This window comes from Cebus imitator, unplaced genomic scaffold (genome assembly GCF_001604975.1).
Source record: "Cebus imitator isolate Cc_AM_T3 unplaced genomic scaffold, Cebus_imitator-1.0 Scaffold531, whole genome shotgun sequence".
NCBI lineage: Eukaryota > Metazoa > Chordata > Mammalia > Primates > Cebidae > Cebus > Cebus imitator.
Genome location: NW_016107846.1, coordinates 774,114 through 793,001, shown reverse-complemented (window position 1 = coordinate 793,001; position 18,888 = coordinate 774,114). Strand labels below are relative to the sequence as shown.

Here is an 18,888-nt window from a genome sequence, read left to right as displayed (position 1 = left end):
CAGACAGGGTTTCACCATGTTGGTCAAGCTGCTCTTGGACTCCTGACCTCGTGATCCACCCACCATGACCTCCCAAAGTGTTGGGATTACAGGCATGACCTACCACGCCTGGCCAAATTTCTCATATTTCTGAGTGAAATAATATATTCATCATTTAAACTTTTGTGTCATACTTAAAATAATTAAAATGCAAACACACATATGGTTATTCTATAAAAGTAAATGGGTATGTGTGAAAACACTCCAGAAACACTCATTCTTTGGGTTAACAGATATTCAAATATTTGTTGCTTTTGGTGGCAAAAATATCCCTTCAGTACACATGATTAATGTTTTGAATAGGAGATGGTTCATTTTCCAATGATTCCACCAGTATCTAGTTCAATTAGTTTTAGAAAAACAAATCAGTTTTCTTACGTACCTTTAAAATTAATCTGGAAAGTAAAAACAACTGCTTAAAAAGTATCAGTGAACCAACAACCTACCAGAGCTTCGGCGTGGCTTCTTCTCATTCATGAAGGATGTGCCCAGAGGGCAAAAGAGGGCTTTCTGGAATGTCTGTGTTTCTGGCCATATACGTTATTTCAATAGAATTTCTCCCTTCCTGCTTTCCTTCCCCTCTCTCTGAGCCAGAGACCTGGGCCACAAATGACTCCTTACAACCCTTGTCTTCACTGTGCATCCATTCTACTGGAATCATTCCTTCCTCATTCCCTGTACACTCATTCTCCTGGAATCATTCCTTCCTCATTCCATGAGCACCTGTTCTACTGGAATAATTCCATGCTCATTCCATAAACACCCATTCTACTGGAATCATTCCTTCCTCGTTCCATGAGCACCCATTCTACTAGAATCATTCCATCCTTCTTCCCTGCCCACCCATTCTACTGGAATCATTCCTTCCTCTTTCCCTGGGTACCCATTCTACTGGAATCATTCCTTCCTCAAGTACTTGCAGAGCACTGACTACATGGCAGGTGCCATTCTGGGCACAATTCGACTTAGTCTGGAAAAGCAACATGCTTTCTTGGAGCTTACATTCTAGCAAAGAGTGTAACAAAGCTCTTCTCTGCACAGGGACTCAGGCAGCCACAGCACTGAACCTCCCGAATCTGCAGGAGGCCTGCTGTCAGGGGCTCCACCAGCTTTGCAGTTGCTTTTCTTCCAGAAAGGCTCCGCCTCGTTAATCTACAAGCCTGATTTAGATCAAGGCCATAGGGGATGTCATTCACCACTGTCCTAAAAATGTTCCCTAAAGGGTTCTATTTTCCTCTAACAAGAGATTATATTCTCAGCAGCATATAGGGCTCAGGGCTGATCTGACCAGCGCCCAGGCAGAAGTGAGAGAAGGATAGAGAGATCATAGCTTCGGAGAAAAATGACGGCGAGAGCCTTGAAACCATAGTCATTCCCACCCCAATCTCCCAACTCCACAGAACAAGGTAACATAATTTAAGACTCTATGCTTATACTTGTCCCTTTTGGTTTAACCAATGCTACCATGTGGATGTTTTTTAAAGAGGAAGTCACTAAATCCTCATTTAAATAGAGGCCATTACTTTCCTTATATAAGAAATGTAAAGGAATGAAGGTTTTTGCTGCAAATTGTTTCACATGTGGGGAAAGAGGAATGTGGAGCTGGCGAGGGCTGCATTTCATTTTGAAAGAACTAACACATGAGAGGGAATCAGAGCAAAACTGCACTGGAGGCGGGGACCAACCAAAACTGGACGTGCAGGTTAAGGACTAGGGCTCTTAATATTGTTGGCACAAAGTTCTGAAAATCAAGGGTTCCTTCAACAAAAAATGCACACATACATATACAACTTTTGTGGACAAAAAAGGGAGCCTACAGATCTATAGCCTTCTAAAAGCAGAGATCAGGTGTCCTCTCTTTAAAGAGCCAGGCAGGCCAGGCATGGTGGCTCATGCCCATAATCTAGCACTTTGGGAAGCTGAGGCGGGCGGATCACTTGAGGCCAGGAGTTCAAGACCAGCCTGGCCAACATGGTGAAATCCCATCTCTACCAAAAATACAAAAATTAGCTGGGTGGTGGTAGAAGTTAATGAATGGATAGCTCCATTCACTCATAGTAATGGATAGTTGGCTGTGTTCCAATAAAACTTTATGTATGAACACAGAAATCTTGATTTCTTATATTTTCACATGTTAGTAAATAATTCTCTTGATTTTCTTTCCCCCAAACATTAGGAAATGTAAAATCCATTCTGAGCTTGCAGGCCATACAAAACCAGGCGCAGGGCAGGGTCAAGCCCACAGGCCATAGATCGTCAGTCCTTCTTGGTAGTACCAGAGTCCAGCACCGTGCCTGGCCCCCAAATCATCGATGAAGATGGAGGTGCTTATCTGTCCAGGAGGCAAGACGCAATGCTGGGAAGAACGCCAGAGGGGCACTGAGGCATGCGCTCTGGTTCCCCTCTGGCTCCAGTTCTCTCCATGAACATCATCTTCTCTTTGGACTTGACTTCCCTAACTGCAAAACAGAGCGTGCATTAAGTGAGTCCCTTCTACCTCTGAACTTCTTGGACCCCTCACATGCAACTACGTAAGAGAAAACTGTATCCACGAGGTCAACAACACAGGAAGCCAAACCTGCAAACAAGTTCACAAGCTCCAGAAGAAGGCAAAACCGAAGCCGGGAAAAGGCAGCACTTGGGTCAAACGTGCATCTGAGAAACACTGGCAAGATGGCAATTTCCTGTCAAAAGGAAACCCCAGATTTCAGTTCATATTCCACTTCTTTGCTACACAAGGGCCTGGGCCAAGGTGAAAACCTGTTGAATGCATCACAGCAGGATGGTGAGGATGTCTTAGTGAACAACTTCTCCTTAGAGGAAAATAGCTCCCCCAACAAACCAACACCATAGTATTTTGTTTGCTATTATTCTACTGAGCTCGGGTTGGGGAGATATACACAGGCAAAGAGACAATTTTTTTTTTGAGACAGAGTTTCATTCTGTCACCCTGGCTAGAGTGCAATGGCACCATCTCGGCTCACTGCAACCTCTGCCTCCTGAGTTCAAGCGATTCTCATGCCTCACCCTCCTGAGTAGCTGGCATTACAGGCATGTGCCACCACGCCCAGCTAATTTTTGTATTTTTAGTAGAGATGGGGTTTCACCATGTTGGCCAGGCTGGTCTCAAACTCCTGACCTCATGTGTTCCACCCACCTCAGCCTTCCAAAGTGTTGAGATTATAGGGGTGAGCCACTGCACCAGTTAAAGAGACAATTTTAAGGCTTTAATGCAGAAGGAAGAGACAGGAGAGGGCCAGGAGGTGGGGGCCCCTGAGCACCTGGAGACAAGAGGAGTGTGCAGCCCTGGTGCTGACAGAAAGAGGGAGCCAGAGGGCTGGGGAGGGCCGGGTCGCAGACATGCAGGGCACAACTCCTACTGAAGGCCAACTGGGGGTGGGGGCGCCAGTGGGCACCACCCTTCCTTGTCTGAAAATGACTGAAAATGGATGGGAGCTGTAAGAAGGCAGGAAGCAGGAAGACCTATTAGAAAGCTCCAGTAGGTGAGAAGTCATGAGGACTTCAAGTGAGGCAGGGCCAGGGCCTGGCTGGGAGAAATCTGTGTAAGAGAATTAACAACTGTGGCAGAAGCATGGCAAGTGCAAAGGAGCCACCTGTGTGAACTCCCAGTTGTGCTGTCCTGGGAGACGGACAGGTCATAGCACACCCAAGGCAGCTACAGAACCCAGGAGCAGGGCTGGTGTGAGAGCAAAACCGAGGACACCACCTGTTCCAGGCAGACTTGGCTCTGACGGGAGGAGCAATGGCACCCACACTGCCAATCATCCTACAAACGAGCCCAGCTCCTAAAGGCCTCACTGGCTTAGCAATGCCCTCGCTGAAAGGCATTCCTGCTTATTCAAATGGGTGAGCAAAATAAGAACCATCACTTCTAAATCAATGCGGGCCACACTTAGAAGAAAACGCTGAACAGGAGAAGAGACGAGACGAGACTCAGCACCTAAGAGGTGAAGAAAGGTAGACAGCTCCAGAAACCTGCTGTAAAAAGTCACCCACCTAACCTAGTTAGAGGGAGATATGTTTAAAGCAAGTCAGTGTGGTAGCAGTCTGTGGATGGCGCAATAGAACGAGACAACTAGTGCTGATTTAAGAGAAATGCCAAAGGCTTCAAGCGAAGAAAGGAGAAGTTGGCAAAATCTCTGCAAGGCTCCAGCAGACATCGTGGGAATCCCCGGACTCTCCATAGCTCAGGGCCTGATCTCTAGAGAAGGACCCATGCCCTCTGGGATCACCGCGGAGCTCCAGGCAGCTCCCCAGACACTCACCTTTCCCGTTAACGGCTAAGCCTGTGGCCATGGCTGCAGTCACCGGGCCGGGCACCTGAGGCACTAGCGGGTGTATCCGGGGCCTGCTCCCCATCCTGGCCCGTTCAGCACCAGGGCCCAATAAAGCTCCGACCGGCTTTTCCGCTGCCACTTCAGGTGCCACTGTGTCCTCCTGACCCTGCTCGACGGGGTCCAGTTTCTCGGGGCTCTCGCTCTGAAAGCCGTCCACTGCGGTCCTGCTCTTAATGGGGCTCTTAGGCACGAGGATCTTGATACCTGACTTTGCTAGGTCCATGTTCTTCCGGCTGGAGAGAGATGGAGCTGTGTTCTTCCTGAACTTCTGGCTGGCAGCAAACAGCTGGCTGTTTTTGGATTCATGGTCTTTCCCAATCACGAGTGCCTTAGAAGAGGTCTTAGAAAAGTTGCTGTTGGTGGATCTGGAGATTTGTTTCCTAGCATTGTTGGGAGAGGTCCTGTTTGTTCTGGTCAATGTGCTCTCTTTCTGCTTCTCCGTGTGGCGTCTGTTGAAATCGTGGATGTATTCCTCACAGTTGACAAGGTGCTGCTCTGGCTCCCAAGTGTCATCTTCGCTGTCATAGCCTTTCCATCGAACCAAATACTCTGTCTTCCCTTTTTTATTTTTCCTTTTGTCAACAATCCTTTCAACCTGTTTATAAAAGGAAAAAAATAGTTTAAAAAAAGTCAAAAATTTTTTGGAAAAGTACAAGTATAATTAAGAACGTCAAAAATAGCACAAACTACAATATACTATAAAAATGATCTCTTCTCCAACCCCAATAAAACAGTAACCGGCCATTTGGGGTGTGAGCAATTTCCCTGAAAGTAAGTCAAACAAGATGCTAAAATGTTATGCTGAGACATGTGGCTAGGCATTAAGTGACTTATGTTTTAGTGACTGAAAGGGGCTCTCTGTTATGTCTGTGTTGAAGCCTGACCACTGAGTTGGTTTCCATACTCATGGCTGGAGCAGTCTGAGGCATCTGCAGCTGTGCCTGGTCATCCCAGGGTAACAGCATCAGAGACCCAAGCAAGGCCTGGAGTGGTGACGGCAACGAGCTACAAGGGTTTGAGAACCTTCTGTGGGTGAAACTGCCATCAAAGAAACATACGATCTGTATCACAGCATCATTCAGAAGCACTCAATTAAAACTAAAAAGGTCAACAGAGAACATCATACTTGACTGTAATAAAACAGTCTATAGCAATCAGGTTATTTTCAAATCTGAGTTTTAATTAATTTTACACTGACAGCTTTCAATGGAGATGCTGTCAATCACTGAAATGGATGAACAATACATTCTGGATCAAAGTTATCAATTCACACCACCCTGCCTTGTAACCATGTTTTATCACTGTGACAAATTCTTCTACCTTAACATCCTAAGTGTAAATGGAAGAGAGATCTTCCACAACTCACATGAACAAGAATTATCTGACACGGTATCTCCATATGTTATTGGAGAAATACCTAGAATCTGTTGTTACATCAGAAGTTAATACAAAAGCATCAGCTCGCTTTCCGGCGGCAGCATGTGGCTCTGTATCTTGTGGGCAGAGGCCTACAGCCACATAGCAGCTCTTTAATTAAGAACGCAAAGGTCTGAGCCCATCAATTATTAAGAACATCGGTACATTGATGTTAGAGGCAGAGGTAGGTCAGACACACAATGGCATGCCTGGTTCTCTAACATCCCCCAGTACTGGAGCCTAATGAGTAGAAGTGCTGGCAATTGTGGGGAACAGGAGAATACCCCATCCCCATCCTTTACTCTCAAAGATAACAAAAAACTCTCCAGTGTATCTACTTGAGATAGAGAGAATAGAAGTCCTTAACTACTGAACAGCCTAAAATCAAATATATATTATTGCTTCTGAGCAAAAAAGGATTAGGAACAGCAAGACCTTAGCTCATCATAGGGCCAATTTCATGTCTGACAGATCTCCACGGAGTCAGTAATTAATGTCAGGTCAGCAAGTGCGAGTCCACACAGTCCATATCATAGCAGGGAAAGCTTTTGAAAGTGATTTTTCCCCTGCTCCTTCAGTTGTGGATAGTTGTGTATAAGGGTATATTTCAATTTACAAGATATATTTCTGGAAAAGTCCATGTAAATGATGTTTTTGCAGAAACAGTTTAAGAGTTTTCAATGACAAAGGGAAAAGAGATTATGTCTTACAGGAAAGCTATGTTTCATGCTCCCCGCTCCCCTGCCCAATCCACCTTAAATCAATTTCCACTCCAGAAGCGGGCAGTATACTAGAGTATACTCCTGTTTGCTTTCCTCCGTTTCCTTAGAGCTGAGGCAGGAGCCTGGTAGAACACAGTGCATTTCTTTCCATTCCCTTCTTAACCATGTCCCACTGGATTCCCCAGGGCCAGTATCCCCTGGGGAATCTGCAGCTGCCACGCCCCCAGGAGATCCTGTCCCTAGGAAACTGAGCAAAGAGGAAGAGCAACAGTAGCCTCCACAGGTATGGGTAGGTGTGTGCTCCATTTTTAGGTATACTCAGTGGCCAGACTGAGTATATGTAAGGAAGTCACAGAGGACACATTAGACCAGGAGTTGGCAAACTTTACATAAAGTGCCAAACAGTAAACCTTTTAGGCTTATGGGTCATCTCATCTTCCAACCACTCAACCCTGCTCCTGTACCAAGGGAGTAGCCAGATACAATATGTAATAAATGAAATGGCATTAAACAAAGACAAAAACTCTATCTATGGACACTAAAATTTGAATTTTGTAATTGTCACACATCATAAAATATTATTACTCTTTTGCTTTTTTTCAGCTATTAAGAAAATGTGAAAACATTCTTTGAGTTAACCGGCAGGCAGCCATAGCTTGCGATCTCAGCATCAGACTGTGAAGGAGCAGTAAGACATCCAGGGGCAGGCAAACTGTTCCATTAATTCCCGTGATGGAAACGTTATGCAAGTCTGACAAGGAGACAATTCTCTACCCAACAACAGCAGAATATACATTCTTCTCAAGCACACACAGGACACTCGCCAGCACAGACCATATGCTAAGTCTTAAGATAAGCTCAGTACATCTAAAAGGATTGCAATCATGCAAAGTTCTATCTCCAAATGGGGATGATACTGAAAATAACAAAGAAGTTGGGAAAATTCATAAATATGCAGAAATTAAACAACCCACGCTAAATAATCAATGGGCCAGCTCCCCCCAAAATATCTCATGAAAAGCTGGAAACCTTGAGATAACAAAAACAATTCAACATACTAAAACTTGTGGAATTCAGCAAAAGCAGTAATGGGAGGGAAATTTTAGTGTTAAACACCTACACTAAAAAGAAGACCTCAAATCAATAACCTAACCCTTTACCTTCAGACACTGGCAAAAAAGCAAACTAAACCCAAGGCAAGCAGAAGAAAAGAAACATAATTTAGAACTTAATAAACAGAAGAGTAATATTTAAATAGCAACAAAACCAAAAGTTTCTTTTAAAAAAATTAATAAAACTGACAAACTTTCAGTTATTCTGATTAAGAAAAACAGAACACTCACATTTCTAATGCCAGGAATTAAAGAGGGAACTTTACTAAAACCATATGGAAATGAAAATAATTATAATACTAAGTATAACTCTATGCCAATAAATTTTAACAACTCAGATGAAATAAACACATTCTTAGAAAGATACAAACTAGTCAACTGAGTCAAGAAAATCTAAATAGATCTATAACAAATAAAAAGACTGATCATCAAAACCTCCCTTAAAGAAAAGCACATAGGATTAGGTATCTTCACTGATAAATTCTACAAAATTTTAAATAATACCAGTTCTTCATAACTCTAATAATTAGAAAACAGTTTACCACACTCTATGAGGCCACTATTTACCCAATACCAAAACAAAAGGCATCACAAGAAAGCTATAGACCTTTATCTCTTTTGTGAATACAGACACAAAAATCCTCAACAAAACATTCGCAAATTGAATTCCTGCTAGATATAAAAATGACCATAACCAAAGAGGATTTATTCCAAAAACTCAAGGCTGATTTCATAAAAAACTCAATTAATGTTCACATGCCACATTAATAAAGGGGAAAAATCACATCGCGTTTCAATAGATGCAGAAAAAACACGAGAAAAGTCAACATCTCTTCATGATTAAAAAACACAAAGAAGTCAATAAACTAGGAATAGAGGGAACTTCCTCAACCAAATAAACGGAATTTATGAAAAACACACAAATAACATCACACTCAATATGGAAAGACCAAACGCTTCCCCCTAAGATCAAAAATACAACACAAGGATGTTTGTCCTTGCCACTTCTACGCAACATTGTACGGAGTTCTAGCTGGTTCTGGTTGAGTGTTAAACAATAAATACAAAGACACCTGACTTGGAAAGGAAGAAGTACAATTATTGCTATTTGCATATGACATGCTCTTCTATATAGAAAAGCTTAAAGAGTCCATTAAAAACTATTAGAACAAAGAAGTTCAGCAAGATTGCAGGATACAAATCAACATACAAAAATCAATTTTTAAAACAGAACTGCATTGTTTTTCTATACAGTATCAATGATCAAACCAAATATAAAATTAAGAAAAGTCTCAAAATATCATCAGAAAAAAAAAGGAATAAATTTAACAAAAGAGTGTAAGGCTTATAAACTAGAAACTACAAAACATTATTGAAATAAATATCGAATTAAATGGAAAGCCATTCCATGTTCATGGATCAGGGGACTGAATACTGTTAATACCATAAAACTCTCCAAATTGATCTTTAGATTCAATGTAACTCTTTCTAACATTAAAGCTGTTTTCTTTGTAGAAACGGGCATCCTAATCCCAAAATTCACATGGAACAGCCCAAAAAGTTTCAAAAAGAAGAAAAAATTGACAAACTGATTTCAACTTAATACAAAGCTACAGTAATTAACAACCATGAAACCAGCAGTGTAGAACTACAGACATATAGCCTAAAGGAACAGAGGGCCCAGAAAGAAACTCCCCTATATATGGTCAAATGATTTTGGACAACAGTGCCAAGGCCATTCCACGGGGAAAAGAATAATCTTTTCAACAAACAACGCTGGGACAACTGGATATCCAAATGCCAGAGTGGCAAATTGGACCTTTAGACCTCATACCATGCATTAAGTTGATCAAAGATCTACCAGAAAGAGTTAAAATTATAAAATTCTTAACAGAACACAGAGTTGTAATTTGTTATGACTTTAAATTAGGCAATGATTTCTTGCATATGACACCAGAAGCAATGGCAACAAAAGAAAAAAAGTGGATTAAACTAGACATCAAAATGAAAAACTTTTGTGCTTCAAAGGATGCCACACCAAAAAAGTGAGAGAACAACCTACAGAACGGGAGGAAAATTTTTTTTTATAAGGAACTTATATCAAATGTATAAAGTCTTAACAGTTCAACAATAAAAACACAACCCAATTTAACAATGGCAAAGGATCTGAATAGATATTTCTCTGAAGAAGATATGGAAATGACCAGTAAAGCATACGAAAAGATGCTCAACATCATTAGCCCTCAGGGCAACGCATATCACAACCACAATGAGAGTGCACTTCACAGCCGGGAGGATGACTGTAATGAAAAGGGTAAGTACTGGTGAGAGTGGAAAGGAACTGGAACTGTCATAAACTGCTTGTGGTGATGTAAAATGGTGCAGCCACATTGGAAAACAGTCTGGTCGTTCCTCCAATAATTAAGAGTTACCATATGACACAGCAACTCCACTCCTAAGGTATCTACCCAAGAGAAAGAGAACTTGTCCCCACCAAAACTTACACAAGAATGTTCATAGGAGCACTGCTAATAATAGTCAAAAAGTAGAAACAATCCAAATGTCTATTAATTGATGACTAAATAACAAAATGTGGCATATCCATATTACAGATATTGAGTCACAAAAAAGGAATGAAGTACTGATACATGCTACAACATGGATGGACTTTAAAAGCATTATGCTATGTAAAAAAAAAAAAAAAAAAAAAAAAACCAGTGATATATATGATGCCATTTATAAAAAATGACCAGAATAGGTTTTATAGTGACAGAAAATAGATTAGTGGCTGCCATGGGCTGGGGGAAGGCAATAGGGCTGAACAGAAGATGATAGCTAATGGATACTACATTTCTTTTTGAGGTGATGAAAATGTTCTAAACCTGACTGTGGTGATGGATACAAAACTGTATATGTTAACAGCCACTGAATTCTATAATTTAAATGGATAAACTGATACGTGAGTTAATCTCAAAAAAGCAGTTTAAAGAAAAAGGGAGGTGAAATAAAGACACTTTTAGATGAACAAGGGCTAAAAGAACTTTTTGTGAGAGGCTATGTCAGGAACCTTGAAGGATCTGAGATTTTACCTGTTTGCAAACTACCAAGCTATATCTTGTTTTTGACATTTTCATGGATGCTGGTAGCAGACAAGAGTCTTCATCAGAGAAAATGAATAACAGTGTCCCCTTACCCGTGGGGGATATGCTCCAAGACCCCCAGCCAATGCCTGAAACCTCGGATAGAACTCAGCCCTATGTGCACTCTGATCCATCTGAAAACTGAACCAGCTACTAAGTAACTAATGGGGTGGTAGCATCTATGGCATAAAGACACAGAACAAAGGGACGATTCATGTCCTGGGCAAGACACATCAGAACATAAAATTTCATTACCCTACTCAGAATGGTATACAAGTTAAAATAATGCATTGGCTGGGTGCAGTGGCTCACGTCTGTAATCCCAGCACTTTGGGAGGCTGAGGTGGCAGGATTGCTACAACCCAGGAGTTTGAGGCCAGCATGGGCAACATAGCAAGACCCTGTCTCTACAAAATATACAAAAAATCAGCTGTGGTGGCGTATACCTGTAGTCCCAGTTACTTGGGAGGCTGAGGTAGAAGGATTGCTTGAGCCAAGGAGGTCTAGGCTACAGTGAGCTGTGATCACACCACTGCACTCCAGCCTGGGTGACAGAGTGGGATCCTGCCTCAATGAAAAAAAAAATTATAACAGTTTCTAAAATTTTCCATTTAGTATTTTCAGACCATGGGTAACTGAAACTGTGGAAAGTGAAAGCTTACAGGGTAAACAGGGACTGCTGCTCTTCCTACCCACAGCAGTAGCAGCTGTCCGCCTATTAGCATTGCTTGTACCACTTACCTGGGCTCGCAATTCCTCCAGGACAATACAAAGACAGTGAGGTAACAATTGCTGAAACAGTAGGTTACATTACAGGAGAGGATCCCTGAGCTTGAGGATCCCAAATTTTTTAAATGGGCATGGCTGCCCACCCTCATCTTTATCCTACAAAGCAGTAAACAAACTTAACCTATGATCTGAAGGGAGACACTACCTTGTCTCCAAGGCTAACTGCTTACACCAACAGTATTGAAAAGACAGTCTACAACAAATGTACTCGCTCTCTCTTTTCCAGAGACATACAGAAATGCAAGAGATCCCTGGAGAACTCTCTCCCAGCAAGACCCCTCCTTATATTTATACTGTCTTGGCTTCTAGCAAATTTCCCTCTGAGTATCCACTCTATCGGCCACTCTGTTCAATCTAACACAGGGTGGAACTAAATGTACTCGATTTGTCTCACATATTTAATAAAAGGTACTATCACTAGGACTCCAAGCATCATGAGAAGCCAAACTAAAATCCTGACCTTAACCATGCTTCCCAGTGTCCTGGACTCAGCCAATACCTGAGAACTCAGCCTGATGTTTTATGGACTCAGCAATACCATAAAACATCAGGGTCCACCTCAGCAAGCCGTGGGGACTTCTACTGAAGCTTCCAAATGGACATTTCCTTTTGGTTGGGGCCACTGACATGGATCACACAGGATGCGTCAGCAATTGCATGAACTCTGTCTTGGCCCAAAGGAGGAAATCTACAGCAATCCTATCATCCATTAATGAATGCTTCCAGAGCCAAGATGCTTTTACGGATCACTTCAGAGAAAGGGACAAATTTCGTACCACTGTGTCTATGGCTCTCACTGTGGGGTAAGCTACCTGTAGGATGCACACACATGGTGAGTCAACGATCCCTCTGGGGCTGCCCCAGATACTCAAGGGTAGCTTTATTTTGGAGCGTTCACCACTATTCTATGAGGACTATGGGATCTAATGGAGTTTTCTTCTTTACGTATTCAAAGTTCTCTGATGTTCACTGCTAAGGTGCAAATCACCATGCTTCTAGGAGGAAGACAAGGAAGATAATACCTGCCTTTCCACAGGGAGAATATAGTCTCAGTGCTGCACTGGTCCTGGGAAGTGCTGCTTACAATTGCCAGCGAGCTCTGCATCACAGGGGCACAGGCTGACAGTGCCTTCGACATAGCTTTCTAGCTAGGTACAGCTCTTAAAGGTCTACGGTTTAGTCCAATCACTGAGTCTTGCCCTTGTGTTTGGAGGAACTGCCCGATAGCAAGTCAGTCCAACCTATCCTGTTTGCCTGTTCCACCACTCAGGTGGCACTCATCTGTGCCATGGCTATGAGTATGGGTGGGCAGCCAGCCAGAGGTGTTAGCAGGTGTTCCGTATGGCAGGTGCAGGCGCTGGCACCAAACTCTGCTGCTTCTGATAGAATTCTCAACATGGGTCAAAAGAATGCAATAAATCATCATCAGAGTGGTCTGGCTAGGAAGAATGCCAGATCCAAAAGCTTTACTCTGATCCTTTGCAAAAATCTGGGAGAACCACACCAGGGCTTTTTCATCCCTGAGGAAGGCTCTAGGGATGGTTCTGAATGACAAGGATCATTAATGTTCCTTGTCCCAGGACCTCCCAAAGTGGCACTCCCCACGTCCCTAGGTACTAGCCCTGCTACTCTTCTTCCACCAGATAAAACTGGTATTTCCTATTTCAGGAGCTATTCCCGCATTTGCCAGTGATACCCTACTCATACCCAGCCCTTCTGTAAGCAAGGGCCAGATGCAAAAGGAACAAGGGCAGTTTTAGGTAGCTTATACAGATTGATTATGTCCTCCGTGTTGGACAATGTGGGCCCCACCGTCATGACATCTCATGAGTTATCACGTAGCTTTAATGGAAGGGCCAGGGGAGAATTTCCCAGAGCAGTGGAGTGGACGGCAAGAACTTAGGTCAACTTGTTTGGGTTAAATTTCTCATTCTCCAGTGGGTCATGAGCAGCAGCACTGGAAATCTCATCTGGGGCAGTAAGAGCCAGAATACTAGTTAATATCCTATTAGACATTAACATTTTCCCAGAGTGTGTTTGTCTATGTCAGGGTAATCTCCTTGAGAGGGTGACACATCCCTAGAGCAGCCAGGATCCACTGTAAAAACCATTGAGCCTCTTTTACTGTCATCTCCCAGTGTATCTGAGGTTGGCAGGACCAGTGCTGGAAGAGTCAGCCATGGGGGAACCTAGCTGTTAGACTTCCGCCTTAACTAGTCCCACCCCTCCTTCTCCCAAAAGAACCAGCCAACAATCAGTTCAAACAATTTGCCTGCTTTCCACCCCTGGTGGTTATCAATTTCTCTCCTTTAACTGTTTGAAAAGGGTCAGAACCATGTGCTCACCAAAGGGTGAAGATGTTCTCCCAACCAAAGAAGAGTTAGTAATAACCAGGGCACTGTTTGGGCAGCTGTGTTTAAAAACATCTCCCCAATTTCTCCTCATCAGCAGGCAGCAAAGTAGAGGACCACTTATCATTAGGATGACAATTTGGTCAACATGTCAGCTACAAATCCCATGGATTTTCCTAAAGTATCATCAATTGACCCATGAGACTCCCAACCCTCCTCTTTGAGAAAAACCACAAGGAGGACACAAGCTAACATGTGAGCTTGCCACAGTTTCAAGAACGCTGGCAGATGGTAAGAGACTCTTGAGCCATGGATCAAAGTGAACCGGGAGCAAGCGCAGTAGCCAGAGTACCAGCATGTTCCTGCTCCGGTGTGCTGTGCCTCAGTTTCCAGAGGACAACACCTCTGTGTAAAATGCGTGACGTTACAGGAGAGAAACCCTGAGCTTAAACAGGCAAACTTTTATGATGGATAAAGAACATGCCTGCTCCAGCCTCTGGCAGGAGAAACGATTTCTGTCTTCTCTATGAATGTCCTTGAAAAGGTAGTCTAGAAGAAATGCAGCCAGGGCACTGCTAGCAAAAGGTGCAGAAATACAGGCGGTCTATGGAGAATTGTCTCCCAACAATCTCTATCACGTGAAAATTATTTGGACTGAAGCAAAATGGTACCAGATGGAACCTCAGATATACAGGAAGAATGAGAGCCAGAAATTGTGAATAAATGTAAAAACTCATTTTTTTGTTTTTCTCAATTTTGTAAGACAGTGTAATGTTTAATGCAAAAATCCCTATCACACTATTGTGAGGTTTATCATATGTAGAAAGAAAATATATAACAATAGCACAAACAAGAAAACTCAATTGAATTGCACTGTTACAAGATTCGTGTGTTTTGAATGTTCACTGCAGCACAGTTTACAATAGCAAAGACCTGGAACCAACCTAAATGCCCATTGATGATAGACTGGACAGAGAAAATGTGGCACATATACACCATGGAATATTATGCAGCCATCAAAAACAATGAGCTCGTGTCCTTTGTAGGGACATGGATGAATCTGGAAACCATCATTCTCAGCAAACTGACACAAGAGCAGAAAATCAAACACCACATGTTCTCACTCATAGGTGGGTGTTGAACAATGAGAACACATGGACACAGGGAGGGGAGCACTACACACTGGGGTCAGTTGGGGGGAAATAGGGGAGGGACAGCGGGGGATGGGGAGTTGGGGAAAGATAGCATGGGGAGAAATGCCAGATATAGGTGATGGGGAGGAAGGCAGCAAATCACACTGCCATGTGTGTACCTATGCAACAATTTTGCATGTTCTTCACATGTACCCCAAAACCTAAAATGCAATTAAAAAAAGAGTAAAGAAACCCTAAAAAAGAAAAAAAAGATTCGTGTGTTTTACAGAAGGTGGTACAACAGATTTTTATCATGTACTTCAGAAGCATCTGATATCTTTAAGCCATGAAATGCCAGGTCTCTCCCACAGAATTTCTGAGGCCTGGGATGCAGCCTGGTAATTCACATTTCAAACAAGTTCCCATTCAATGCTGAGGCTAAGCAATTACTCAGAATCACTACTCTACAACAATCACTCAAAAAAGGCAAAAACAGAAACCATAATAAAATAAACAAATATAACTAAAAGCCACTAGAGAATTATAATGAAATGTCAAATTTCAATAATGTTATTACTCAAAGAAAACAGAAAGAAGGTACAGAGGAACAAAAACCAAAAACGAGAACTAGAAAAAAACAAAACAAAACACTAGACCTAAATCAAACCCTATCAACAATTATACTAAATGTAAGTGAACTCAGTGTTCTACTTAAAAGGCAGAAATCATCAAAATGGATTAAGGAAAAAACAGAACCCAAGTACCTGCTATCTACAAATGATGCCACATAAATATAAAGACGTAGATAAATCAGAAATAAAAGAACGACAAAAGAAAAAGCTATGTAAATAATAATTTAAAAGATGCTGTTTCAAGAGAGTAAGAAGACAAATCACAAACTGGGAGAAAATATTTGCAAAGGACTTATCTGACAAATGGCTGTTATCTAAAACACAAAGATCTCTTGAAACTCAATAAGTGAAACTGATTTAAAAATGGGCAAAAACATCTCATCAAAGATGATATACAGATGGCAAACAAACATATGAAAAGATGCACCACAGAATACATCATTAGGGAAATGTAAATTAAAACAACACGGACATACCACTACATATCTATTAGAATGGTCAAAATCCAGAACACGACAACAGCAAATGCTGACGAGGCCATGGAGCAATAGAAACACTTGCTCCCTGTTAGATGGAAGGCAAAATGGCACAGCCACTTTGGACAACAGTTTGGCAGTTTCTTACAAAATGAAACATACGTTCTGCTGAGATGACCGAATAGGAACAGCTCCAGAGTGCAGTTCCCAGTGAGAGTGAGGCAGAAGGAGAGTGATCTTCACATTTCCAACCAAGGTACCAGGTTCATCACAATGGGACTTGTTGGACAGTGGGTGTAGCCCAAGGAGGGCAAACCAAGGCAAGGTGGGTGCTGCCTCACCCAGGAAGTGCAATGAGCTGGAGGACTCTCCTTCCTACCCAACAAAATCCATCAGGGACTTTTCCAGCCATTCTGGCACTCTGGTTCAGATACTGCATTTCTCCCATGGTCTTTACAGCCCACAGACCAGGAGATTTCTGCTGGGCCAACAAGTGCCACAGATTTCCAGCACAAATCTGGGTGGCCATTTTAACTAGCACCTGGAATGCCTGCAAGACGGAGCCAACCATTCTCCTGAAAAAAAGGGGGCTAAACGCAGGGAGCCAAGTGATCTGGCTCAGCAGGTCCCACCCCAACAAAGACCATCAAACTGAAACCCACTGGCTTGAGTGTTTCACAACCAGCACAGCAGTTTGAGCTTGACCCGGGACGGTAGAGCTCAGTTGTGGGAAGGATGTCCGCCATTACTGAGGCAGTCCGCCATTACTGAGGCAGTTCTAACCTTACCTGCATAAACAAAATTGCAAGGAAGTTTATACAGCAGCTGTGCAGACTCCATGGCAGCTCAGCAATGCCTCTACAGGCAGACTGACTACACTCCCTCCTTACTGGGCAGGGCATCTCTGAAAAAAGGCAGCAGCACATCAGGGACTTATAAATAAAGCCCCACCTTCCCAGGAAGAGCACCTGGGAAAAGGGACAGTTATGAGTCCTGCTGCAGCAGACTTAAACATCCCTCTCCAGCAGCTCTGAAGGGAGCAACGGAGCTCTCAGAACAGCACTTCAGCTCTGATAAGAGACAGACTGTCTCCTCAAGTGGTCCCCTGACCCCCATATATCCAAAGAGACATTTCATACAGGAGAGCTCTGGTTAACATCTGGCAGGTACCCTTCTGGGATGAAGCTACCAGAGGAAGACACAGACAGCAACCCTTGCTGTTCTGCAGCCCCCACAGATGATTCCCAGGCAAGACGGCTCTGGAGTGGAACTCCAGCAGTCCTGCAGCAGAGGGGCTGGTTAGAAGGAAAACCAGAAACAGAAAGAAATAACTTCAACATCAACAGAAAGGACATCCACGCAGAGACCCCATACGAAAGTCACCAACTTCAAAGGCCAAAGGTAGATAAATCCACAAAGATGAGAAGAAACCAGCATAAAAAGCATGAAATCACCAAAAACCAGAATGCCTCTTCTCCTCCAAGGGATCACGACTCCTCACCAGCAAGGGAACAAAACTGGATGGAGAATGTCAATTGATGAACTGACAGAAGCACGCTTCAGAAAGTGGGTAATAACAAACTTCTCGGAGCCAAAGGAACATGTTCTAACGCAATACAAAGAAACTAAGAACCTGAAAAAAGGTTAGAGGAAATGCTAACAAGAATAACCAGTATAGAAAAGAACATAAATGGCATGATGGAGCTGAAAAACACAGCATGAGAACTTCGTGAAACATATACAAGTTTCAATAGCTGATTCAATCAAGTGGAAGAAAGGATATCAGAGACTGAAGATCAGCTCAATGAAATAAAGCAAGAAGGCAAGATTAGAGAAAAAAAGAGTGAAACGAAATGAGCAAAGCTTCCAAGAAATATGGGATTATGTGAAAAGACTAAATCTACGTTTGATTGGTGTACCTCAAAGTTACAGGGACAGTGAAACCAAGCTGGAAAACACTCTTCAGGATATTATCCAGAACTTCCCCAACCTAGCAAGGCAGGCCAACATTCAAATACAGGAAATACAGAGAACACCACAAAAGTAATCCTTGAGAAGAGCAACCCCAAGGCACATAATCGTCAGATTCACCAGGGTTGAAATGAAGGAGAAAATGCTAAGGGCAGCCCAGAGGGAAAGGTTGGGTTACCCACAAAGGGAAACCAATCAGACTCACAGCAGATCTCCTGGCAGAAACCCTACAAGCCAGAAGACTGTGGGGGCCAATATTCAACATCCTAAAAGAAAAGAATTTTCAACCTAGAATTTCATATCCAGCCAAAGTAAGCTTCATAAGTGAAGAAGAAATAAAATCCTTTATGGACAAGCAACTGCTAAGAGATTTCACCACCAGCCCTGCCCTATAAGACCTCCTGAAGGAAATGCTAAATATGGAAAGGAACAACGAGTACCAGTCACTCCAAAAACATACCAAATGGTAAAGACCAATGACACAATGAAGAAGCTGTGTCAACTAACAGGCAAAACAACCAGCTAATATCAAAATGGCAGGATCCAATTCACCCATAACAGTATTAACCTTAAATATAAATGGGCTAAATGCCCCAATCAAAAGACACAGACTGGCATATTGAATAAAAAGACCCATTGGTATGCTGTATTCAGGAGACCCATCTAACGTGCAAAGACACACACAGACTCAAAGTAAAGTGATAGACGAAGATTTACCAAGCAAATGGAGAGGGAAAAAAAAAAAAAAA

At 42.6% G+C, this 18,888-nt stretch overlaps 1 protein-coding gene across 2 annotated transcripts in view; it reads right to left on the bottom strand.

The window, feature by feature from the left end:
- The window catches only part of CDYL (chromodomain Y like), a 179,537-nt gene that overhangs the window by 57,457 nt on the left and 103,192 nt on the right, over positions 1–18,888 (bottom strand). For both annotated transcript variants that reach the window (XM_017514650.2, XM_037733484.1), the window contains exon 2: positions 4,326–4,992. In XM_017514650.2, the coding sequence (XP_017370139.1) occupies positions 4,326–4,992 (667 nt within the window). The remainder of the gene's footprint in view (positions 1–4,325; positions 4,993–18,888) is intronic.